Source organism: Ascaphus truei, chromosome 13 (genome assembly GCF_040206685.1).
Source record: "Ascaphus truei isolate aAscTru1 chromosome 13, aAscTru1.hap1, whole genome shotgun sequence".
Lineage (NCBI taxonomy): Eukaryota > Metazoa > Chordata > Amphibia > Anura > Ascaphidae > Ascaphus > Ascaphus truei.
The window spans coordinates 14,849,904-14,876,988 of NC_134495.1; the positions used below are offsets into that span (position 1 = coordinate 14,849,904).

The following is a 27,085-nucleotide window of genomic DNA, read 5'->3' on the forward strand; positions in this document are numbered from 1 at the left end:
GGCGTGTCTTACTGGGATAAAAAAAATGACAGGAAATATAAAACGCGGCGGGCAAAACTGGAGAACATGCAAAAGATTATCATTTCAAAAGGAAGCGCAATCAGGTGACCATCATAAAGACAAATGGTATTCATACCTGGGCATTAAGGATACCTTCTTTTTGCATGAAAAAATGTTTCTTAAATTCATAATATGGGTTATACTGGTGCCAGGGTTGCAGGAAATCAAACCTATGAGAAAAACAAACATGACATTTACGGTATGCCTTACAGAAACCTTTAAAGACGACATAGTACATATGACTTGGGGAAAATGAAAACCGGTAATGCTGCACAGACAATGTTGATAAGGCCAACTATATCTGTCAACTACAACCATGAAAATCTTGTGTACTGTATACACACACACACACACACACACACACACACACACACACACACACACACACACACACACACACACACACACACACACACACACATTAAAGCTGCTCTATTTCTATCCGAAACTCACAAGCCCTTTATCCCCTGTACCCAATTTTCCAACTTTATCTGTCTATGAAATGTCTGTGAAGTGACTGTATAACCCTGTTCTTTTATTGTAACCATGTATTTTTTATAACTCTGTGCCCAGGACATACTTGAACACTGTATTACTTCCTGGTAACACATTTTTATAAATATTTTTTTTTTTTTAAAACACACATTATTGAAATCAACTAGAAATACCTTACACCAGGGGTTCTCAACACCAATCCTTAAGGCCCCCCTCCCCACCAGTCAAGTTAAGGATATCCCAGCTTCAGCACAGGTGGTGCAGTCTTGACTAAGCCAAGTGATCTGGATCATCTTAGGAGTGCCCTGGAGCCTGTTTCTCTCTGTGCCTGCATTTGGTCTTCGGAGTCACCCGTATGGGGGGAGAGGGAGGAGCCTACAATGAAGACGTGCCGTGCAACTGACTGCGGGAGATGGTCGCGGGAGCTCGCAGCGGAGCACACGTGGAGCGGTGAGAGGCGATTTCCCCACTGCCCAACCCGTGAGTACATTTCTTAACCATCAGAATCGCTGCACTTTATTCCTACGAGGGAGGACGATACTAGAGGGTACTTCCAGAGGTTGTAGAGGACTTACACTGTCCCCCTTTTCCCTACCCCACTTGGATATCGCCTTATTTGGATACGCTCCCCCTGCCCTCCCCCTCTTTGATCCACACAGACTGTTTCGTTCCATTTGCCTTTGAGCGCACGGCAGCTTCCTGCATTGTTGGGATATCTTTAAAACCTGACCTATTGGAGGGGGGGGGGGGTCTTGAGGACTGGAGTTCAGACTCCTGCCTTATAATTTACTGAAAGCCTGCAGAAGAGGGTGGAATGACAGGTCTTACCTTGAATCGTTCTTTGCTCGAACACTGGTTTCAAATTTAACTCCATTCCGAGCAACGTACTGGGCCAGCTTGTCAATGACGGGTTGGATGTCAGGAGGTGGGGGGATGATGGCAACCACTGGGGCGCTTGTGCTAGAGAAACCAGATGTGCACCATTCAGACAAAGAATACACTTCTACATTTAAAGGCCAAAGTCTAATACCAAAATAATTATACAAAAGAACATAAGCGAGGACAAGAAGAAAAAAACATTTCTATAAATATGAAATTTTAACCTCTACTTTTTCCAGGATCTCCAATTCCACAAACGCACTTTTTTTTTTTTTAAAGACTTTTTTGTTCTTTAAATGACTGTCATCATACTTGGCACCGAACCAATTCATGCAGGTCAAGTAACCATAGAACATACATGTGCATTCCAATATTTGTGTCTCAATGGAGATGTGACTGGCACTTTAAAGAATAAACCGGTGATGAGGAGATGGGGCTACAGCAAGAGAAGAGCTGCGGTCTTTGGTACAATTGCCAAAACCAAAAGCGCAAACATACAACAATATGATGCAAGCCCTCACGGCACGGAAGAGTTTACCATTTACTCCAACATTGGACCCAAACCATGTTTCTCAGCTGGTTTGCCAATTAGGTTTACTGTGAAAGTGATATTGACCTAGTTATTGCATCATAGTTCACCCGAGTTCTAAAAAGTAATTGAATTATTGCCTCCACGAAAGAAGAATTAAAAACAGCCCAGCTAAATGAGATAGCATACACTGCGCTTTAATCATAACCTATAACCGTCCCAAAAAAGAATAATAATGTTATGGCACATTATGATCAGCTGGTGCACAATAACACTCTATAAGCGGTCTCAAACAGCGGTACAGAAATAGAAACAGGACACTATTAAAGTGGGGTACATGTACTACCCAAATAGGCTGGAACAGACTCTGCACATAGACTTTTTGCTATGGTTGTTTTTTTTTCTCCTTTAAAATAAATAAATAAATTTTTATTAGATTCTTGGAGAAATATTTCAAAGAAAACGCTATAATAATGTCAGTGTAAACTCTCCAGGTTTTAATTAGGACTGATAAAGAAACCAAGCTGCATGCATATGAAGATACAATTCACAAATATGGAGTACAGTATACTTTGTGGATGTAAAAACAGCTTTTTAGGTTGAACTGGAAAACTGAGCGGGTATGTATATGCAGTGTTCGACAAACCTATACATTTGCACGCCCAAGGCAAGTGGATTTAACATCGTGGCGAGCTCCTATTTGCCCAAGCAGTACACGTTTGGTACTAGGTGGCGAGTAGATTCTTTTGTTCGGCGAGTAGATTTTTTGGTGATTTGTCGACCACTGTGTATATGATAACTATATATATATATATATATATAAAAAAAATAGCATATGTACCCAATGAGTGACAAAAGTGTGTTTCAAGCGCAAATAAACCCTCTCAAAGAAAATATATATAAAGTGCACGTGCACAATAAAAAATAATCACATTGAGTCCAGAATCAGGTCCACTGGAGTGACGCTACTAACCCAACGCGTTGCATTCAAACGAGCCCCTTGATTTCCCATGATAAAGCTAGTTTGCGTGAAACGCGTAGGGTTAGTAGCGTTACTCCTGTGGGCCCAATTATGGATTCTACAGACATTTGTAAACCACAGGTTTTGGTGTTCCTGCTTGGTGCGCAGGTGAGGACAGCAACCCAGAAGTGACGTCGCAGCCACACTGAGGGTGTCCGATAGCAGGAAGCAGAACGCTGCCACGTTTTGCCATGTGTGACCCACTTTGTGGTCTAAATGCGCATCTGAAATGCAGTTTGAGTGAAAATTTGTCTTGCTTTTTACATAAATTATGTTACACTATGCAGCTTTTTTGTACTCTTTAATGCTCTCCACCATTGAATCCTGGAGACTTATCTGATTCTACAAGTACGCTCCATCAAGTATATATGTGTATGTATATATGTCATTTATGAGGATTCTGTTTGTGCTCTGGCATCTACTGCCATATGTACCCAATGGTCTGTTAAACAAAACTATACTCCCCACTGGCGCATGGGGTACTGGAAAGAGATGCGGCGAGCCTAATCTGGCATGGTTAGACACACATTGGCACAGATTAGATGGAATAAGGATTTCTGCCTCAATCATTGCAGGTTATAAAATGTATTCCCTGTCGAAGCTAGCACTGCTGCATCACTTCAGCATTTAATTTAGTTAATGATGAAGTCGCTTAGTTGTAAGAACACCATCTTTGAGGTGGGCGAACCCAGTTTAAACTCCAGTGGTCAGCGCCACTTGTGAAAATAGGCAGGTTACTTTAGCTTCCTGTGCCTCAGCACCAAAATTAGATTGCAACTCTACAGGGCCCAGACTCACGCCTGTATAATTCTATGTACACGGTCAGAAGAAAGACAGATTATTATACATATAAATATGTAGCAGTACCTTGCAGGAGCAGTGTCTGGGGTCACCTTGCTGTTGGTGTCACTGCTGGGTAGGGACGGAGGTGGTGAGGAGCCAGACAGCGAGGCAGTGATTCCTCCTGTTGCAGTTTGTGCAGTCCCACCTGCAGGCACAGCACTGGTGCAATTATTACCATCCACTCCTAGGGGAGGCGGCGCGAGGCAATATGTCCCATCCGGCAGCATGTAGTAATTGTAATACGTACTACATACGGTTGCTAGAGGGGAAAATATTAAAAAAAAAAATCACAATTATTAAAATGACTTTTACCACCCGCACATACATTTTTCAAACCTTCACCAATGTTATGTTCCAAAAACGTTTTATTTTTCTTTAGTGACCGATAATTCTCGTCCATTACCATTACTCAAAAACATCAAGCTTGACCCTACCTGTCCTAACTAATCGACCTGTCTCCCTCCTGCCTTTTGCCTCCAAACGTCTTGTATTCTCTCGAGTGCTACACTTTCTCAACACCTATTCTCTTCTAGACCCTCTACAATCTGGCTTCCGCACTGCTCACTCTACTGAAACAGCCCTCACTAAAATAACCGACAACCTCCATGTTGCCAAAGACAGAGGTCATTACACTCTGCTCATATTACTCGACCTCTCTGCAACATTTGACACCGTGGACCACCCTCTTCTCCTTCACATTCTCCATACTCTTGGTATTCAAACAAAGCTCTATCCTGATTCTCCTCTTACCTCTCCCATCGTACTTTCAGTGTCTCTTTTGCCAACACCTCCTCCTCCTCTATTGATCTCTCTGTGGGGGTACCCCAAGGCTCTGTCCTTCTCTTTTCACACACTCTAGGTGACCTAATCACATCTTTTGGGTTTAAATATCACCTCTATGCTGACGACACACAAATTTACCTTTCAACCCCTGACCTTACATCTGCTATACAGACCAAAGTTTTTGAATGTCTCTCTGGAATATCATTCTGGATGGCCATCCGCCGACTGAAACTTAACATGGCAAAAACAGAGCTCCTTATACTCCCTCCCAAAACTGGCCCAGCTACCACCTTCCACATTACTGCTGGAAATACGTTCACCCAGTAGCCCAAGCACGCTGCCTAGGGGTCACACACTATTCCTCTCACATTCAAAACGTTTCTAAAACTTGTCGCTTTTTCCTCCGCAATATCACACAAATACGCCCTTTCCTCTGTTACTCGACTGCTAAAACTCTGACTCAGGCCCTCATTCTCTCCCGTCTCGATTACTGCAACCTCCTGCTGTCCGGCCTTCCTGCCTCTCACCTGTCTCCCCTACAATCCATCCTAAACACTGCTTCCAGAATCACTCTACTCTTTCCTAAATCTGTCTCCGCGTCTCCCCTCCTGAATCCCTCTCCTGGCTTCCGATCAAATCCCGCATCTAACACTCAATTCTCCTCCTCACTTTTAAAGCTTTACACTCTTCTGCCCCTCCTTACATCTCTGCCCCTAATTTCTCGCTATGCACCATCTCGACTCTTGCGTTCTTCTCAAGGATGTCTTCTTTCTACCCCCTTTGTATCTAAAGCCCTCTCCCACTTTAAACCTCTCTCACTGACTGCCCCACACCTCTGGAATGCTCTTCCCCTCAATACCCGACTAGCAGCCTCTCTATCCACCTTTAAGACCCACCTTAAGACACATTTGCTTAAAGAAGCATATGACTAGCACTGTGGATAATCCTGGACACGATACATAAAGCTTGGCCCCCTGCAGATGCACTTACTAGAATTCCCTCCTACTGTCTCTATACATTCCCCTACCTACCAATTAGACTGTAAGCTCCTCGGAGCAGGGACTCCTCTTCCTTAATGTTACTTTTATGTCTGAAACACTTATTCCCATGACCTGTTATTTATATTATTTGTTATTTATGATTACAACGTGTATTACTACTGTGAAGCGCTATGTACATTTATGGCGCTATATAAACAAAGACATACAATTCAATTATCACGATGCATGCTTCATTATGATGAAATATTCACTAATTTTTCCATTTTTGATGGCACATATTTGCCAGGTATACAGCACACCGAACATCTCCACCGTGAATTCGCTTTTTTTGTTTTCCGAAACCAGCAAGCAGCACAAATGACCCATCTTGTGGTATTTGCCACTGGGCTTGGCATAGTCTAAGCGGCATGTCTTCAATTAGCAAAAAAACTAAAGACAGTGGAGGTGCTTCTTTAATGAGTGTCACCAGTTTACTGTACCTTGCTAAGCATCACTTGATTTAAAAGTAGACCGTGCTATAGCACATGGGCGGCCAACTCCAGTCCTCAATGGCCACCAACAGGTCAGGTTTTCAGGATAGCCCTGCTGCAGCACAGGTGGTGCAGTCAGACTGAGCCACCAGTGCTGAAGCAGGGATATCCTGAAAACCTGACCTGTTGGTGTCCATTGAGGAAAGGAATTGGCCAAAATCTCTTTGTGGATATTGTATTTGCTAGGACAAGGACATGTTTACAGATATGTCATGTTAAACAAAAAAATGCAGCCTGCAGAGTTACAATGCTGCCTTGCAATCAGAAGGTTTTTAGGATAGCGATAATTGTTTTCTGGAGGGGAGAAAATATTAAGACTGCACAAGAGTGTGTGTATGGGTCAGCAAGGTTATTACAAAATGACAGCTCTCACCATCTGTAAGATATGAGAACAAAGGGAAATACAAAATGGGAGTAATAGGTAATGGGAAACCATGTCGTGTTACACACATCTGAAATAAAGGGGCTTATTGATCCGCGCTCATGCTTCCTACAGTCTCTGGTGTAAACCAACTCCTTCCTTTTGCTGCTTCTGTGAGTGCAGATTAGTCTGCGAAACATGTTGTGGTAAGAGCATTGTGGACAATGCATGCAAATTAGCCCCTTGGCTAATTGCCACTTGACTTGAGAGACTGAACTTGGGACGTGCGCACAACAGCACACGGACCGCGCGGTACTGCGAATACCCGGCCGGAAGCAGCAGTGCAGAGCAAGGCGGAGACACTACTCGACCCAGTGCGCGGGGTAGACTGTCTCGAGCTCGGCGTTGCTTCCCTTCTACCCACGGACGGGGCAGCATGGGCTGTACCACTTAAGATCTCACTGGATAACAGATTCATTATATGCAAGTTGATACTTGATATTTGCATTCCCTTTTATTGTAATATTATTCAACCTCGGTGCTTTTTGTTTTCTACATCTGAAATAAAAAACTAATTTTTGCTTCAAATGTATTACTTCAAATACAAATTAGCATAAAATGTAAAAATGTTTTCAGAGTGAGTGCCCTGACAATCAGGGTGTAAGTGTCGGATTACTATGTGAATAGGTAAATATTACAGTTCTATCATATTTTTTCTAAAACAATGGAGTAATGAAGACGAACGTAAAACAGTATTTCAAACTGTTACATAAAATCTAGCTGTTCTACTGCAATATAGATATTAAAAATATTTATTTTACTGTTGCAGGAATAACTACAAGCACAGTTTGAATGCATTCAATTTGCTGGCGCTGAATCACTTTCTGGCAACTTCATTTCGTAAGATGAGCAAAAGGTCACTTTACTTAGCTGTTATCAACCAAAGCCTTTGAGATGAAGTGCTTTTGGGGAAAAAATGCTGAGGGGTGTAAATGAAAATTTTTCTCCATATGATTGCTTTCACAGAAAAAGCCTCTTAGAGATAATGCCATCCTACGCATTAAACTTTGCAGAAGTATTACATACAAATATAACTACATGTATAGTATATCTATACCAGCCTTTTTAAGGCACAATCCCAGACGCTATTTTGCAAAAAAATATTTGTTACTTTTTTAATAAATATACCTATGACAAGCAGTGACTTCACGTAGCACGCCATAGATACCCGTTATTTCATTCAAAGCTTACATTTGGAATCCATGGGGTGCAATGCTAAATACCACAGACAATTCAAATTACACTACTTTGGGTGAATTGCATGTCTAAGTAAAGAAGCTTTTCTAATGGTGCAGTGTAACTATACTTTAAGTAAGCAGCACTGCGAAAAAGGCTGTAAATCTGTACTATTCATTACAACTAGACATCTGGAAGACTTCTCTCAGTGTAACGTGATAAAAAACAAAGTAAAGGCAGAATGTGTATAACAAACACAAACAAAATGTCTGCAAATAGGCAATTTTTTCTGCTTGGTCTAATCTATTAGGACACAAACAAACAGACTGCAAACATGATATTCTTGGCCAACAAAAATAAGAGTCAAGATGCTACTAACAGCAAAGAAAAGGCTTTGCTGGGAGCCTTCCAGGGGAAGACAGACCTGCCATTAGACCAGCGCTGCCCACACCGCTATATACGGAGCGTGCTGTGACACTTGAAAACATTGCACTCAAATCACTATATGTTTATTGTGAAGACTAGATGGCATTGACACGTGCTATAGTATATTCACTGCATTGTATCTAAAATTTAGATACAGGTAACAGCGACCTCTTTGAAAGCACAAGGACAATTTTACTGCCTATGACGCATTTATTGCAATAAATCATTAAGTGTTGGAAGCAGTGGCTCAATGAGTAAAAGCATTGACTACTGACACTGATTGAAGCAGGGGACACTGAATGAAGCAGGGGACACTGATTGAAGCAGGGGACACTGGCTTGACTCAAATGTCAGCTCCTTGTGACCTTATGACTGTCACTACCTGTGCCTCAGGCATCAAAACTAGATTGTAAGCTCTACAGGGCAGGGATTCATGGTGCCTGCAAAATTCAATGTACAGCGCTATTCAAGAAAAAACAAATAAAATAAAAAAACAGTGCCTTAGAGGGACCACATTCCCTTTCCATTCATTAAATGTATGTATTATTCCACCAGCATCTGTCACTTGGTTTACAGGATGCCACGATGGTACATAATATTCTCGAACAACATACAGAAACTATTCCTTAAACCAGCATCAGGAAAGTCTGATTCAATGCAACCCACAGCATAAGATATGTTTATTAAAGAAGAGATACCCTTACTCTCTATATATTTTTTTCACAGGATGGTAATCCAGACCTGAAACACGCCGGGGGGGACCCACTCCCCAGGTACAGGCATACCCCGCATTAACGTACGCAATGGGACCGGAGCATGTATGTAAAGCGAAAATGTACTTAAAGTGAAGCACTCCCTTTGTCCCACTTATCGATGCATGTACTGTACTGCAATCGTCATATACGTGCATCAGTGATGTAAATAACACATTTGTAACAGGCTTTATAGTCTCCCCGCTTGTGCACAGCTTCAGTACAGGTAGGGAGTCGGTATTGCTGTTCAGGACGTGCTGACAGACGCATGCGCGAGCTGCTCTTTGCCTATTGGGCGATCTGTCCTTACTCGCGAGTGTACTTAAAGTGAGTGTCCTTAAACCGGGGTATGCCTGTACTTAACATTGAAGTTAACAGATTTAAAATCTTCCTGCAGGGGAAACAAAATGTCCGTCAAATGTCAGGCCAATAGGAAGCAGCAATATTAACAGTTGCAGCTTCCTATTAGACGGCCATTTAAATTCCCATAAAAAAAAAATCAGTACAGGCATACCCCGCTTTAACATACGCAATGGGACCGGAGCATGTATGTAAAGTGAAAATGTACTTAAAGTGAAGCACTATTTTTTTCCACTTTACGATGCATGTACTGTACTGCAGACATCATATATATGCATAACTAATGTAAATAATGCATTTGTAACCAAAATAAATACAGTAGGCTTTATAGAAAGAAAATCTTTAATGTCAGCTAATTTTTTCTTACTAGTGCCCCCACAAAATACATACCAAAAAAACCCATCCCTCTAAATACATGTAACCCCACCCCGCCAATACATATTAAAAATGCCCCCGCCAATACATTTTTAAAAGACCCACACCGCCTCAATACATTTTTAAAAGACCCCCCCCCCCCCTATAAATATTTTTAAAAAATCAGGCCGCACAGGTAAAATTATATCTCCTCCAGCACCCCTCATATCACCCCCCCCTGCATCTCCCTCATATCACCCCCCCTGCATCTCCCTCATATCACCTCCCCCTGCATCTCCCTCATATCACCTCCCCCTGCATTTCCCTCATATCACCTCCCCCTACATCTCCCTCATATCAACCCCCCCCTGCATCTCCCTCATATCACCACCTCATATCATCCCCCCCCTGCATCTCCCTCATATCACCTCCCCTGCATCTCCCTCATATCATCCCCCCTGCATCTCCCTCATATCACCCCCCCTGCATCTCCCTCACATCACCCCCCACCTGCATGTACCTCACATCACCCCCCACTTGCATGTCCCTCACATCACCCCCCACCTGCATGTCCCTCACACATCACCCCCCACCTGCATGTACCTCACATCACCACCCACCTGCATGTCCCTTACATCACCCCCCACCTGCATGTCTCACATCCCCCCCCCACCCACCTGCATGTACCTCCCATCACCCCCCACCTGCATGTCCCTCACACATCACCCCCCACCTGCATGTCTCACATCCCCCCCCACCTGCATGTACCTCACATCACCCCCCACCTGCATGTCCCTCACACATCACCCCCCACCTGCATGTCTCACATCCCCCCCCCCCCCACCTGCATGTACCTCACATCACCCCCCACTTGGATGTCCCTCATATCACCCCCCCCCCCGATGTCCCTCACATCACCCCATGTCCCTCATATCACCCCCCCATGTCCTTCACATCACACCACCCCCTGCATGTCCCTCCTCCCTTTCTTTCCCTACCTAAAGCAGGGGGGAGTAATCGGAAGAACCGGGGGGGCTCGGGGGAGTGATCGGAAGAACCGAGGGGGGGGGAGGGGGGGAGTAATCGGAAGAACCGGGGGGGTGGGGGGGAGTGACGGGAAAAACCGGTAGGGGGGGGGGGGGGGGTGAACGGAATAGCCAGGGAGAGGGTAAGGTGACCGGAAGAGCCAGGGAAAGAGGGAGGGGGGCGGGGGGTGATCGGAATAGCCAGGGAGAGGGGAAGGTGATTGGAAGAGCCGGGGAGAGGATGAACCGGGGAACAGAAGAGCTGGGGGAGCCGGGGAACGGAAGGGCTGGGGGAGCCAGGTGAAGGAAGAGCTGGGGAGAGGAAGAGAGGGCACACCGCCACAGCACGCACACGCCGCCCCCTGGTGTCCGTACTCGCGAAGCACGCGTACGTACACAGGGGGTAAGGTGCAATTAAAAAAAAATGTACGTACTTGCGAGTGTACGTAAAGCGAGTGTATGTAAAACGGGGTATGCCTGTATAATACTACATGTTACCAAAGTAATACCATGTGACTGAAAGTTATCGGAAAAGCACCTCACTTAAAAAGCAGAAAAACTAAATTTCACATCAGATCAGTTGCAGTCCAATGTTATCAAATGCTTTTCGTACTGAAACAGTCCTGAACTCAAAAATGTATACATCTGCACCTTTAAGAGTGTGAACAATGCGAATTACACAGGAAGCTTCTATACACCGTGGAGTCCTGCACACCACAGCTACACTCTGTAGAGACTCTAAATATTTGGCTGCTAGACAGAATAATACATTTAACATATGTTCTTATATAAAATAGACAGATCCTTACAATCTGAGATGATTTGTCACAGTATTCTTGTGGCTATGCAACCATATTTACTAAATCAGTCAAGAGAAAAAGGCAGACTGAGCTTCACAGCTAACAAGGCCTTTCCCCCACTGAATGCCAAAAGTATATTTCAGCAGTTCTTGTGCAGCTGTCCCAGAAGAAGTGTTAACATTTGCAGAATTGCTCATGCTGGTTTTCTGTTCTGTTTGGACACTGACGCATATTGAACAAGATAAACATTGCAGCTTTTTAAAGTAACTTGGCTAGATCAGCATAGAATTAGAGAAGCAGTTCCCCTCTACGGTTACTTTCAGCTCCAGACGGCGTTTAAATCCTGTCACGCGGACCAATAGGAGGGTCACATCCCTTGCAGATTTCTATAGGCCCACGTGATGCGAGGGATTTAAACCTTCAAGAAGTACCAATGGCAGCATCCAAGGTTAGTATTTCAGGAAGCAGGGGGTCACCGGAGCTGAAATTAATGCGGCTCAGCTCCAGATACCCTACTTCTTATACATGAACAAAAATAGAGGGGTCCAGTGGAAACTGCTGGTTTACCTCTGTAAGAAGGTTTATATATAAAGCAGCTTGGAATCAATTAAGGGAAGAGGACACAACCGTGTCGCTAAACTTTCCATACCGAGGAAAAATAACAAGATCAAGTATAATTCTCTCCAAAACCTGCTCAGAAAACAACACCACATTATAAAGTACAAAACGTGATCTTCTATTAAAGTAGGACAGTATGTAGGCATTCAATGAAAATAGCTTGTGAAATATAAAGCACTACAAGAAGCAAAAAAACAATGCAATATTACAGTTGGCTTCTTTTGCGTGTTTTCATTCTTCTCAAGCACTTCACGGCATTGAACAATAACATTTCAATGGGGCCAAATTAAACCACAAACCAAGAGATGTTTGTAAATAATGAAAGTGGCACTAGAGATTTGGGCCACCCTTAAGCAAAATAAAAACACGGCATAACATCGCGTGGCGGTACGCTAGGGAAGTGCTTAAGGATAAGTCAATTAAACTAAAAAAGACACCACCTGTGTCTTCAACTTTAAAGTAATTATTACATTATCTCAAGTAGGTATAAAACAATAAATAAAGCTGATAAAAAATAAAAAAACAGATGCAGCAGCAATAAATAAATCAATCAATCAATCAATTAATTAAAGTATGGTGCATACAAAGAAAGACTCCATGAAATAAGAGGGACGTGTTCTGCAGAACTCCACCAGTGTTACAATTCTATCTCCTCTGACAAGCAGCGGTATACTGTGTGTTACACTTACAGTCTGTGGTGCATTCTGTTTGAGCTGCTGCTGCTGCTGCTGCTGCTGCTGCGCTGTCTGCAATCTGCTGAGAGGCCATCCTCTCACTCTGAGCTTTCCGGACAAGAGCTGCAAGTGGGTGGTCTGGATCCATCACCTTTAAGGGCTGGGGGTCACAAAGTAAAAAGCAATTTAACAAACATTCTTAAAACTGACTAAAAAGCACTAGTCCTCACTTTGTCCCAGTCTGCTTAGATCATATTATACAAAAAGAACTGTACAGCTTGACTGCCAACACAGCAAATACAGCAGTTTCACTTAAATCAAATTGAAGACGCACATCCCCATAGCAGAGAAGTAAGATATTGTTGGTTTGTTTGGTGTAGCAGAGTGTGGGTATACTTTCCTCTCGGGACAATATACAGAAGCTGAAGCACTCAACATACTGTAGGGATCCCAGATCAGACATTGTGAGGCTTGCCAAGGTGATGTCCGTGCCTTCACATAGGGGAATATCACACATACCTTTGTGAGCTCTTCAAGTCTGCTGCATCTTTTGGAGGCAAAAAGACTTGGATGCAGGTAATCACTTCCTTCATCGTCATCATCCTCATCGTCGTCATCGTCCACTGTGCTGGTAAATGATCCTGCAGGCAAACAACATATTTTCGCAGTATGAGAACCTGTGATACATTTAATTTTAATCTAATAACACAGGGAATAACCTCAAATCAAGGCTTCCCATGGCAGATTGGTGGGCACATTATAAAGAATTGGATGCATGATTACGTCTAAATTTACCTATGGGGGAAAAAAAAAAAAACTATTTACAACACACCATAACGCTTTCCCAATTTCTACAGATAAATGGAGAACCCACCGTTGCACAGAAGTTCAACTGCAGCTTTGCTAAAGGCAACAGATGAGGCAAGCCAGACGGGCTGCAACACACCAGCAGGCATTAGCAGTGAACGGGTTAAAACTGATACACTTTTACAACGTAAAACACTTTCCTAAAAAGTTTAAATATTTCCCTTTTTGTGCAAATGCAGCACATTGCCAAAAACAAATAAAACAATGGGGTCTTCCGAAACCGTTACATAAAACCCAAAGCCCTAAATATTAGCAGATTCGCAAAAAGTTCCTGCAGGCAGAAAGGCTTACTTTTCTTGTCCTCGCTTTTCTTCTCTGCCTGTGGAGTGTAGCGCCCCTCCTTCATGGCTCTCTGAATGTGCTTGTAGTACGGATTGAGGTAGTGGTCGAAGCGTAAGAAGTCAAATTGTGAGTTCCGTGCTTGCTTGGCTTTCAGCATGATCTCAAACTGAGCTCCTTGCTTGCAAACAAAGTTCGCTGTGCGCTCTATGATGGCATGCATCTTTCCTGTGGCTGGCTGTAATAGAACAATAAACATGTTAAATCAGGTAGTGTGTATATGGAGTCTTACTTTTGATACTAGTTCTTATTGCACATTGTGACAAACATTTACAGAATGTGAACCTGGGGTTCCATGAAGCGGAACCATGCTATTTTCCGCTCTGGGGTCCCTGGGTACCAGAGATACTGGTGAAGGTACTTGCGCTCAGTACCCTCTAGTGGAAAGAAAATGGTGTTTTAACCCGTCTGTCACATGGGCCAATGTTGGGTGGCCATTTAAAACCAAGCACAAAACCAGGAAGTAATTGCGGTACCTTTACCAGCAAGTAACTCAGGAGCCGTGCTGGTCTCTGAAGCTGAAATAACACTATTCAGCTCAAGGAATCTTCAGGGAGGGTTAGATAGGGGAGATTGCTGCTGCTTTAAGCCAAAATGCTTTCCAGTACTTGTAAACAAATCATGTCATTGTAAAGAGGACAAATTTGTTCTGCACCTGTTACTGTGTGATCTAGAATTTACCATCAAAAGTTACAACTAAGACTTGAACCATTTGTAAATGTACCTCTAACATGCGGATAAAGTTAGTATATCATGTTAGCATTTGTGGTATGACCATTCTAGTTTGTTGGGTATACTATAAATAATAATTTCTCTTTGTCCTAAAACCTGGAATTTAACAGTTAACTCACTGTTAAATTCCAGGGTTTAGGACAAAGAGAAATTATTATTTATAGTATACCCAACAAACTAGAATGGTCATACCACAAATGTTGACATGGTATACTAACTAACTATCAGCATGTTTGCAATTTACCTACACAGGCATTGTGCTTACAACGTAACATACATACCAGTTCTACATCAGGTGGAACATTCAGCCCGTCTGGTGCAATAAATGGTTCTTCACCACCATCTTCAGGATCACTCGCTTCTATAAATATATACGTACATTTGGTTAATGTTCGTTAAAATCCTTTGTTCTCATATTGTAACACGACAATAAAAACAAGTCCAAACTGTTGATTCTTTATTATCTTGAGATAAAGCACAACTGAAAAACGTTTACTAGTCAGAGAAACTGCTTAGAGATAACAAAAGTATCTTCTTCAGATATATTACAAGGGACTTGCGTTTCTGAATCTTGCAACCTATTAGCAGATCTTCCCCATAAAACAATTACTGTCTAGTAGACATCCATGCCCAGGATGGCATTATTCTCAACAGCTTGGCATGTAATCAACCCTAACGCATCGCACCACAAAATGTGCTAAAAAAAACCTAGCATGTCTCATCTAGGGAAAATCAGAACTGCTACAATGACAACTAAATATAGCATGTAAATTGGGGGGGGGGGGGGAGGAGAAGGGAAATACATGCCCCAATCATACTGGATAGCTGGTCACAGAAGGGCATTTTTTGTGTTCACTCGTTCACCCAGCAGAAATCTTGAGTATCAGACATTCATTAGTACATTTAACTTGGTAGGCTGCTCTGTGTGTCATATGAAGCAGAATTGGGCTCCTTCTCAACAATGACTAATTGGGCAGTAGAAGTGAATGTAGTATAAAAATATGACATTAACAATTAATTACTGTGCTTTTGAGGCAGCAGTGAGAACTGCACACAGTTCTGTTAGTTATCTGTTCTGACATTGAAGGAGTTAAAACGATATTAAGAACTGTTGCCAAGGTAAGGAGAGAAAATCACCCCGTAGGAGAAAATATGTTGTTTACACTTCTGCCTAAATGTCAAAATCAAATTGGAAAACTATTGACATGAAATATGCAGCTCAGCACAGCAATATGAGCTGTTACCTATTCAACCATATTGGCAAACACTAATTTATTCCTCTAACATAACACACCCTTCTCCCATACCATCCCCCCGCACCCCCAATTAAATATGCTTACAACTTTGGGTCAAAAATCAATGCAAAAATACATGCAAAAATTATTAGTACTCCACAGAGAAATGTGTATTTACACAGATCAATACAGATATTGCTCCCAATGAATACTAATCAGGCAACGTGGAAAGGAAATTGAGTCTATTTAGAAAGAATGATGTATCCAAGAGACATCAATTATGATGTCTGCCATAGGATGCAAAACCCTCAATTTCTTAAGATCGGTTTACTGCTCATGCAGGCTAAGGCTTGTTTTATAGTTGGCACGCGCGCCAATGCTCGTGCACATAAATCACTTTTTGTGTGTCTGGTCCGTGCTGTGCACGACAGGTGGGCGTGGCTATGATGTCACACCCGGCTCCCGTAAAAAAGCATAGCATTATATATAACATCTGTTAGTTAAAGCTGCAGTTCAAGCAATATCCTGCATGTGTGTTTTTTTAATAAAATCAGTTCTGTAGTAAGAAAAAATACTTTTAGCATTTTCTGTTTTAAAAAAAAAACAACTTTGAAAGACCAATTTTCTTGTATTCTATTTTAACAAGCATGCTTGTTCCTATAGCAACGATTTACATTCCCCATATTTAAAGATGTCGCCAAACTTTGTCGATCAATAGACGGGAGAACGAATTGACCGGCAGCTATGCAGTTCTTTAGGTAATTAGAGATTGCCCACATGAAACTACTGAAGTAAAAAAAAAAAAAAAACAACGGGAGCTTTAACTGCAGCTTTTTTTAAATTTATTTATTTTTACAATCTTTTTCCTTTATTGGAATCAAGCAGGGAACATATAGAGAGGTACATTACATTCGTATACACATAACAATTAAAGTACAGACATCGAATCCAACAAGGCATTTTCGTTTTTTGTTGGGGGGGGAGGACGGGGGGGGGGGGGGGAGCATGGTGAGATCGACTCCTTTTTAAACGTTATCTTGTTGGTGGGGCCGACTGGTTCGGGAACTTGGTTATGGGAAAGTTGGGACTCAGCGGTCTAGCCATGGCCCCCAGATATTGTAAAACTGGGGGATTTTCTGTGTGAGCATGGCCGTAAGTTTTTCCATGGTCATAACCGTGGTAATTCTTTTAAAGACCGTATTTTTTGAGGGTTTTAACTGCGGCTTTAAGGCAATAACGTTAAGGCAATAGCAATAAGAAAAAGTTGCATATAATTATATTAGTAAATAAGGCATTCCTTATGAAGGTGAAGAACAACTTTGCTGACATTACAAATGACTCCTTTACCTCTCTAATTTCTCTATTGCATATAAACCATATTACTTCTCCACCAGTTATAATCAAAGATCCAACAGCGCTCTCTCTTTTTAAAATACAAAGTAATTGCAGCCTCACTGCGATTGGCTAATAGAGCGTGACGTGCACCGGCAGCAGCGCGAAAAGACACCTTGTCTTTCCTTCGATCAGCCAGGTCAACGCTCACTGCCGTACGCGCGCGCCGGTAGTATAGAACATCAGATTTAAACACAGTCTATTATAATTGATGCGCGCAAGCACACACACTATATTACACGCCTAAGAATCAATGATTCAAAGTTGTTCCACAGATTACAGCAATATTTTAAAAAAAGCAATTATCAGTAAAATGCTGATTGGAGAACAAGCATTATATAGTTTCAGATACAAACAAAGCTGCTATTCCTAATCACACACACACAACATGCCTGAATCTATCAGTTTACTGCACAGTAAGAGTTCCCGGGAAATGAAAATACACATTCAAATTTGGCTGCAGTAAAACCGAAAATGTTTATTTTAAGACATATTAAATAAAACTCTGAATCTAATTATGCCAACAAGGGGTACAGATGCCAGAACTGACCTTTACGCAAATATACTTCACCATTTTCTGAAAACACGAGCTCATCATATATAGTACATTCCTTTAAAGGTAGAATGATAACATTAAAGGGTCTACCTAACTTTAAAGCCACTATAATTTATGCTTTGAATTACCTCTTAAACCAACAATAGTAATGTGAAAGAAAAAAAAAATGTAAGCATAAGATGGTTTCTATGCAACTTGTTTAAAGGAGAAATCTATGCAATATTGTACGCTTTTTTTTTTTTTTTTTTTTTAAATAAATCAGTTCTGTAGTTAGTATTAGATACAAAAATTTTTTTTTAAATGTAACTCAATGCCATTTTTGACGAGTTTTAAAGCAGTTCAAGCTTCCGTTAAAAAAAGTTCCATTCAATATGTGCATCAATACAATCTACACACAGACAAGTGATTAGCAAAGCTGCCGATCAATCGGTGAAGATTCTGCTCGGGGGTTCACAAAATGGCTGTTGGTGTAACAGAAGAGTACCAAAGATGCAAAGTTGTGTGGAAGATCATGTGACCAGGCAGATACAATTGGTTCACTGCTAGAGAGGGCAGGGATCAAACAGGGGTGTGCCAGAGCCCGTTTCAGAAGAGGAAGGGAATGTGACTTTGTAAATGGTTGCTATAGAAACCAAAAATGCTTGTCTTTAAAAAATAAAATGTAAATGCTACAACTTTTTTCTCATGGTACAGAACTGATTTAAAAAAAATAAAATAAAAACACGTAGGCCTATTGCTTGAACTGCAGCTTTAATGAACGTAGAGCATCCTTTGATTTCTATAGCAGGTGTTAGCCCACTTCCCCAGCAGTGCGACATCTTTGTAACTTTCCTGGTTGTGATAATTTGTTGCCAATATTCCCAGAAGTTTGAGCTGCAAACTGTAACAATAGATAATATTACCGTAGTAATATAAGAATACATTGTAGCTGCTGAGTTACACTGACTGAAGGATTGATTGTAACTGGAAGGCAGCCATTTAGTGAATCCTGGGAAAGCAGGATCTTTGCTGATCGATTATGGGATAATGAATCGATCGGCAGCTTATGTAATTAGTTTTCAATAAAAGTAAACAAATGCTGCATATATTAAAACAAACAAATATATTGTTTTTATTTTTTAAGTGCCGCTTGGATTGCTTTTTAAAAATCTATATGTACCTTTGTCATCTTTGTCCCTTTGTGAATCCTCCTCTTCTGTGGGCTGGGATGGATCATAATAATCACTTTTATAGTGAAAGCCCACAGAATTAAAAGTCCCATCTTCTGCCAGAGCTTCGCCCAGTCGCTTATATTCTTCATCTTGAAGGGAAATACCAACATTAGGATCACGAAAATGGAAGGAGAATTAAAAAAAAATAAATAAAAAAGCATAAAAAGTAAAGCTTTAGTACACTTATTTAAAACATCACCATAGTCTCGTGGCTATATTTTGCTATCAGTAACTTTTTTTTTTCTAAAATAAAAAAGAGAACAGGAAAAAAGGCAAATAAGTTCTCCTGATAAGTCAAAGGTATTTGGATCAGGAGATATAAAACAATACACTGCACGACATAAAAAAAAAATCAAATGTATGTACATTTGTTACAATACTGCGACACTGTTTTTAGGGTAATTTTTTGAAATTCCAGTCTGCCCTGAAATGCTGGGCAAAGTCAGAGGGTCTCTACAAATAAACTATCCTCTGGTCCTCTTTCAGACAGCTGTTTTTCCATTCCACTGGGTACTGTCAAATAGATAATATCAGAAAGAGTGAGTATAAAATAAACAGTTATTTTCATTCATTTAGTTTTTGTTGCTTTAAAACACATTGTAAACGTGTAATTGTTATTTTTTTTTGTGTGTTAAGTTTGTACCTTGCCTTGCTTCCTCTTCAAGCAAGTCCGTATGCAAGGCTAAATACCTCTCTTCATCACACAGCGCTTCTATACGAGACTCCTCTTCTGACAGGTTATAGTTTCTGTTCCACGAGTTATGCTCCGCATCGTATTCAGAGAGGTCATGCAGATGACCGCGTCCGTCATATCTGCAAGGTGAACGAGATGGTCAGTGCAAGGGATTTTAAACGTTCGTATTATTTTACAGCAACTTACCTGCCTACATCTAACTCGTCATAATAAAAGAAAATCGGCTTTAACACGGTCACACCACGTATTTGGACGTGAAAACTTTCTGGTTTGTTATCAAGACAATGTCACCGTTGTTTAGATATGAAATTTATGAGGTACGCTGATAGGATCGATAGAAAGTAATAAGGAAGTAACGCTACTAGTTCATACAGAAGGTTTTACTTCCTTGGTAGTGAAATAAGTTGGTCATTCTAATGCCAAGGTACCTACAAGCAATTAATTAAGAGTGCTTACCGTACGTGATTCAACCATTTTATTTGCATTTGTCTTTTCTTTTTGGGTCTGGAAATTGATATAGATTAAATTCACACGAGCCCGAACACATAAATACCTATCCGCAAGAACCAAAGGCTGGTCATTTCCTCGCTTCTTTCTGCTAAGTCCGCATCTCTCAGGAGAGATCTCCGCCGCAGAAACGGGCATCCCTTGCTGGTAAAATCATGGCTAGGCTCGACCCTTAGCCATATGGCTGAGGAAATAAGTGCTGGTTATGTAGTAGAGAGATACACACATACATGGCAACAGCAACATACATGTGCAAGTTTAAGGAGGCTTCGTTAATGTTAACACGGTTGCATCTGGTAAAATTTTGAATTGAAACTACTACAGCGACCCTTTTAAGTATGCTCACAAGCTGAGTTTTCAAGAAACTTTCCCATGCTTTGGAAATGTGTAACAATGTGCTCAAGCCCCACTGCTTGTTAGAACTAAAACTGCCACAATCACACAGCAGATTCCGTCAAACGGGGGAAAAAAAAAAAAAAAACTTTCCCCATTAATCCTAGCTGCTTTTCTCCTTTGAAAATTCATATGGTTTGGAGAACCACAGCAAAGCGCTGCAGCTCCATATACGCTTCAAGTGCTGGATTGTTCGTAGCTATCTTGAACACACAAAAAAAATCTATATTTTTTGCAGGTTGAAACAACAAATATTCACATATATAACATACTTGAGCTTTGAGACATCTGGGAAGAGAGGTCATCATGGTTACACAGGCTGAAGAGCATCGCTGCTCTCCGATTTGTGTTGTGAAATAGAAGTCATTACAACCAGCAAACAATTGAGAATTACAAAGAAAGCCTCCTTAACTTACAAGCTGTATCATCTTTTATTACATGGAAGGTTTGCTCTGTGATTTACTGCAAATACATCAAGCTTTTACTGGCACTTAGTGTTCATTTTATAACTAGCATATAATATCAGAAGATGCCAGCAGAAATACGATTATAGTTGAAATTAGGTGGGTTAAAAGTAAAACAATCAATGTTGATTTAAGTCCCTTTATGACTAATAAATACACTAATTTGAGCTCAAGATATATGTAACTTGTTTGTTACACATAAAAGACAGAGCAAACATTCCAAACAAATCTTTTCCAAATGAAAAGCCTCTTGGTTTTTTTTTTTTAATCATTGGGGTTATTAATAAATTGTAAGTACTTCTGGAAGAATTTTTTTAATGTTGTTTCAAATAGGGAGGATGAAATATCAGGTAGTGGTAACATTTTCTACTTTATACATGCACTTTTCACTGAATGGATTATGGATAAAGGTCACCCCTAGCACAAAATGGGTTACAGCTGTTTGCTAAAATTGGAACATACACAAATGGGACATTAAGATTAAAGGTGAAACATGGTAAAATAATAATGTTTTATGGCTAATTTAAAAAAAACAAAAATGGAATTCTATATAATAGTGGTCAGAAATGGGGCACAGATCCCAATACAATTAAAACCATTTGAAGGACTGATAGAAGTTTTGATTTGAAAAAGATCCCATTGCCACAACCCTACTTCCCACAACCAAAACAAACAAGCACGTTATATATAAAATAATAAAACAGGTGTCCCTAGAGATGTAAAGGGGAGAAGGGGAGTCCATCGATGAAAAACTTCCTCCTGGGCGTTATTAAAAACAAAACAAATAAAAACAGTGTATTACAGGTTATTAAGCACAACACAGAGCTCTCTGGCACTCAAGAGGAAGGACTGCAGTTGGTGTTCTGGGCCAAAACCCCTGAAAAGGTGTAAGCAGTGCAATAATGCAATGCTGAGTAGGACTATGCAGTTCCAACAGCATTTCTTTCTATTAAAAGAACAGGAGAACTTTATATTTATACCGACTATTGTGAGCCACCCAAACAAGTAAAAGTCTTATAAGGGAGACATTTGTTCCAGTGGTTTTACAACAGACCAATGGAAACAATGAAACAGAACAATAACTTGAAAGATGCAGGGATCTTCTAAAGAAGAGGTGACAGTAGGAGTTGAAAGCACAAACATACTCAGAGCTAGATCTTTCTACATTTTAAGACTTTACTTTTTCATATGGGAGATTAAAGATTTAAAATCTTCTGTCATGGATTAGTCAGTCCTGTAATACTTTGTGTCGTGTACGTGGTCAGTCCTATATTTTAGTTTATCATAACATCACAACAACGTCACCACTTTTTTTTTTTTTAACCAGGAAATGCAGCTAAATGATATGGAGGAAGATGCATTAAGTGTATAGACACAATATTATAATGACATTATCTGGCAATGAAAATGTACTAGTGCTACATCATACCAGGATCAGCAGCACTTAGTGCAGGGGGAGGCGAGAGACTGGAACAGCTATGTGCTGTGTGACACCATTCTCCATCCTTTAAATAAATGTTTGGCTCCATAACATTCTAGCTGGCTCCTAAATATAACATGTGTCATTCCCTGATTCACTATCCATGACAACTAAGGTACACTGCACAAAACTGATTCGCTGATCCCATTAATGTCTATGGGTGCAGCTGATGGGTCAAGAAACTCATGGGCGCAATTAAATGATCATATTGAAATGCATGGGTGTAACGATGCATGCGCAAGAGGGAGTGCATTTCAAAGTCTATGCACACCACTGATGCCAGGATCAGATCATCACTAATGCGTGGCAACTGGTGTGCATAGGAAGGCTACCGTGACAAAAGTATAGGTAAACAACCTCACAATAAGGTCAATCTGAACAAAATTACTTTCCCAGGGTTACAGGAACTGAAATTGGGCCACCTCAAAACAAAATCAGAAACACGAGCCATTAACACCAGGCCTCCCCGATTCTCTGCTATGTATATAACATTCTTATAAGATGGGGGGGGGGTTGAGTTTTGCGTGTATCATTTTTTGGGGGATATCGCATTTATTGTTCGAAAACACTAGAAAAACATTCTATTAAATAAACAATAAATAGACATTTAGGATTTTTGAATTTGATGGTTATCAGCGCATTTTCAATTTTAGGTTCAATTTCCCCCTTGTTGCTTTTGTGGTTGGACAGCTACAAAGGACATTATACTTAATGTTTCAGCTTTTATCCAGAAGTGCAATTCCATTGTGTTTTTTAGTTAAAATCAAAAACCAGAATCCCCATTTGTGCATCAAATCTTTTCAGCTGCAACAAAAACAGCCAAATTTATCACAGAAAATATAAATCCAACTTTAGACTGATCTAGAAACCTTCGTCTCAAATTTGGAAGTGTACAGAATTACTCAGCACCTAACACATCCACCATACCACCATGAACATGGGCTTAACCCCTTCACTGCCAGAGAGCCTGGTGTGCAAGACACTGCTGTTAACTCCTTTGCTGCTAGAGGGACCTGCAACATATGGCTTCACACACACACACACACACACACACACACACACACACACACACACACACACACACACAAAACAAACACAGTTTTATATTATATATACACATACCAATATCTGATATACATCTACCTCTAATTTAATCTATATCTGACAACAGAACAGAAAACATTCGAACTCAAAATTATAATGCTCTCTGACACACACACACACACACACACACACAAAAGCAACAATACTGAAGTGGGGTTTCTTAGGCCGCGCTTATAGTGCCGACGGCGGAAAACAAATGCATTGCCGCCGCATGCGCTTATAGTAATGTGACGTCGCGAAAACTGTTAACCGGCACAATTTGATTTTTCAAGGGCTGTCGTGTCATGTGACAGCCGTTGAACCAATCAAATGTCAGGAAACCCGCGATGCCGCCTGGCGAAATATAACTTTCGCCTGTGGCGACGGCACCCGCCGTGTCACCATCGACGGCACTATAAGCGCGGCCTTACACACTATCAGAATGTTTTATGTTTCTTGCTGTCTATTCCTTTTACAAATGTAACCTTACCCCTCTTCCCACTGCTGATGAAAGTATTGTCCTACATGCTCGCCACATTTCTCACTATACAATACCTTTCATTCATTTATTGCCCTATTTTCTATTCCGTCATATGTGGTCTACATCATCTGCCTTAGATTGCTTTCCAAGGCCGCGATTATAATGAGCGCGAGGGCACGTGCGATTTCATGCGTTGCGCGAACAAAGTGCAGCAGCTCTATCGGGCTGGCCATAGTGCACGCGAGCGTGGTGAAGAGCAACTGCGCGGCAGACTTTCAAAAAGACAACATTTTGTACTTTCGCGCGACGGCTGTGTCACGTGAGCGGTTCAGCCAAAGAGGACGAACCAGCCTGGTGACCTGTCCACCACACCGCCGCATCTAAAGTGCACACATCGCTCAGGCGACAGACGCGCGCCTACTATAAACGCAGCCTTACAGGAAAAGAGAACGCTTGAAAGCTTGTCCTAAAATATCAATTAATAGACGAAATTAAAAAAAGACGGTATACACACATTATATACATGTATTCGAATATATAATTTAGATTAGATACATACTGGCACACTAACATATGTTTACATATGACACTTGCAAGCACACATAGAGCACATTACTGCTCCCAAATGCATCACAGGCCCCTCTGGCAGCAGAGGGGTTAAAGCAGCAGCCAATGAAATCAAACATTAAATCAGACTTTTTTTGGGGGGTGGGGGGTGTTATTATTCCCTGCCATCAGCTTCCAACCGACCTATCGATCATGACGCTGGGCTCTCCCATCCACGGGATGAGGTGGCGGCCGTGCTCGTGGTGCGAGGCCCTCTCATCGTCTCGGAAGAGTTTGCAGGCGTATCCGAAGACCAGCAGCTCCACCGCCACCTTCCCGCCGCTCCCCCGGCTTTTCTGGGGCTGCCGCTCGGCTTTCCCCGTCTTCCGTGCCGCTGCCCCGTACATCCCGGACACCCGAATAATAACACCGAAGCAAGGGGCCCCCCTGCTGTCTCGCTCCGTCACCACACACACATAGTCTGACAAAATGGCGGCGGCGCGGGAACTTCCGCCTCTGGGGTCGCGCTGTTTCTTCCGCCTGGTCAGCAGATTCGAGACGATTGAAACGTTGCGGGAGGGATTAAAAAAATACCCATCTATAAAATATGATGTTATATTTTGTTGTAAGGTAGGTTGAGGTGATCGCATGGTTTTGTGAGGAAAAAACCAATTGAGATTGTGGAAAGTGCCTATCGTGTTGTGTGTCTAGAAATGATGCCAATCCCAATATGGCCGCGCCCTGGTCGCCTGGAAATGGTTGTTTGTTGCATTTATCTTGGGCAACATGCTGAACATATCTCATCATTTGGGAGAGACTCACTCATACTTGCATTACAAATGTATCTATTTTCTATTTTGTTCCTGGAATATATTCCCTTCTGTGCAGCCTCATTCTATTCCTTTCCAAGCATCTCTAAAATTAAGATACCACATTTATGAGTGATTTAACTGGGGCAGATTTACATGGGCCAGTAAGACATAATTACTATATTTTATTTAAATTTATTCAAAAGAAAACACAGTCTTGGTGATTGTAACATTTTAAAAATAATGTCTACAGTGATTCCGGCAAAATAATTATCTATTACACTTAGGGGTAACTCAGTAAACGGAATAAGTAAGTACTTTCTTGTCTATATTTCCACTTTGGGGAAAATTGCTTGGGGCAGGGCCCTTTTTCCGGATTCTATATTCTCTTCCCCTAGTTCCTGATCCTGGGTGATGAAGAAAGAGAAGCCTCACTGTGTATAGTTACTGCTGAGTTATAATAGAACTGTCACTCTATTGTTTTGATATAGGGAATGTGTCACATATTTGAGATTCAACACAGATACCCAGTAACCTCATATAACCCCCAAAAATGACCACAATATATATATATATATATACATATATATATATGTATATAAGTGTCAAAAGGAGTGGTACTGAGCGCCTTCCTTCATCTATGAGGATCCCATCTGTGTTCCACGTTCCCCTCCTGACACCGGCTATCCGGGATCCTCACTTCCCCGACTCATCTTCGTCTCCGGCTCCTCTCCTCGTACAGGGCCAACAAGAGTACGGGGTTCAGTTTATCTTGGACTCCTGGATTTCCAGAGGATTGATCCAGTATCTGGTACACTGGAGGGGCTTTGGACCTGAAGGAAAGGTCCTGGGTTCCTCACCACCGTCTTTTATGCTCCCAGGCTTATCCGGCTCTTCCATGCCAAATATCCACACAAGCCCTTCATGAGACGCCCAGAGGTCTCTCCTGAGGGGGTGGGGGGAGGGTACTGTCAGGATCCGTGATTCTCGATGCACTCGGCGCACCCGGTGCTTACCCTAACCCGTGCACGGGGCCCCTGCTCCACCCGTCAACCATAACTCTCTTCTTCCTCCTCCTGTGACCAGCCACTATGCTATGGTCGCGCGTGCATCCCATGCGGAGGTAAATACGCGTCCCTCCGGTCCCGCCTCCACAATCCGCCCACGTGGTGACATCGGAGCTGCACACGAGGGGCGCTGTCGGTGCGAACGAGTCACGTCATCTGGCATCATCAGGGATCCCTCCCACACCTGTCTCCTGCATCCCTTCAGCCTATCACGCCCTGCCTTACTGACACGCCTCCTCAAGCCTGTTCCTCAATGGTACCTCTCTCCTTTATAGGCTCAGCCATCACACTGGCAATTCGGCTGAGCATAAACCTTCCTATGTGCAAAGTGTTCACTGCTACCCTTGCCTCCACAGTCTTGCACAGTCTTGTCTTGTACGGTTCCTAGCTTCTTTGTTCCTGACCCCGGCTATTCCTCTGGACTCCGTTCTCCTACGCTCCTGACCCTGGCTAGCAACGACAAGCTGCACCTCTCCAATCCC

General features: G+C 41.8%; 1 protein-coding gene across 8 annotated transcripts in view; it reads right to left on the reverse strand.

The window, feature by feature from the left end:
• SFSWAP (splicing factor SWAP) overlaps positions 1 to 25,233 on the reverse strand; it is an 86,421-nt gene extending 61,188 nt beyond the window's left edge. For 2 of the 8 annotated variants that reach the window (XM_075568644.1, XM_075568645.1), the window contains exons 1-10: positions 24,932 to 25,232; positions 19,723 to 19,892; positions 19,028 to 19,168; positions 14,967 to 15,046; positions 13,906 to 14,131; positions 13,267 to 13,388; positions 12,763 to 12,907; positions 3,852 to 4,086; positions 1,384 to 1,515; positions 137 to 230 (exon numbers count right to left, since the gene is read on the reverse strand). In XM_075568644.1, coding sequence (XP_075424759.1) covers positions 137 to 230; positions 1,384 to 1,515; positions 3,852 to 4,086; positions 12,763 to 12,907; positions 13,267 to 13,388; positions 13,906 to 14,131; positions 14,967 to 15,046; positions 19,028 to 19,168; positions 19,723 to 19,892; positions 24,932 to 25,134 — 1,548 coding nt within the window. In that variant the 5' untranslated portion in view covers positions 25,135 to 25,232. Of the gene's footprint in view, positions 1 to 136; positions 231 to 1,383; positions 1,516 to 3,851; positions 4,087 to 12,762; positions 12,908 to 13,266; positions 13,389 to 13,905; positions 14,132 to 14,966; positions 15,047 to 19,027; positions 24,912 to 24,931 lie in introns of those variants that run through there. The other 6 variants (XM_075568646.1, XM_075568643.1, XM_075568642.1 and 3 more) reach the window with 6 other exon arrangements.
• Between the last annotated feature and the right edge of the window lie 1,852 nt (positions 25,234 to 27,085).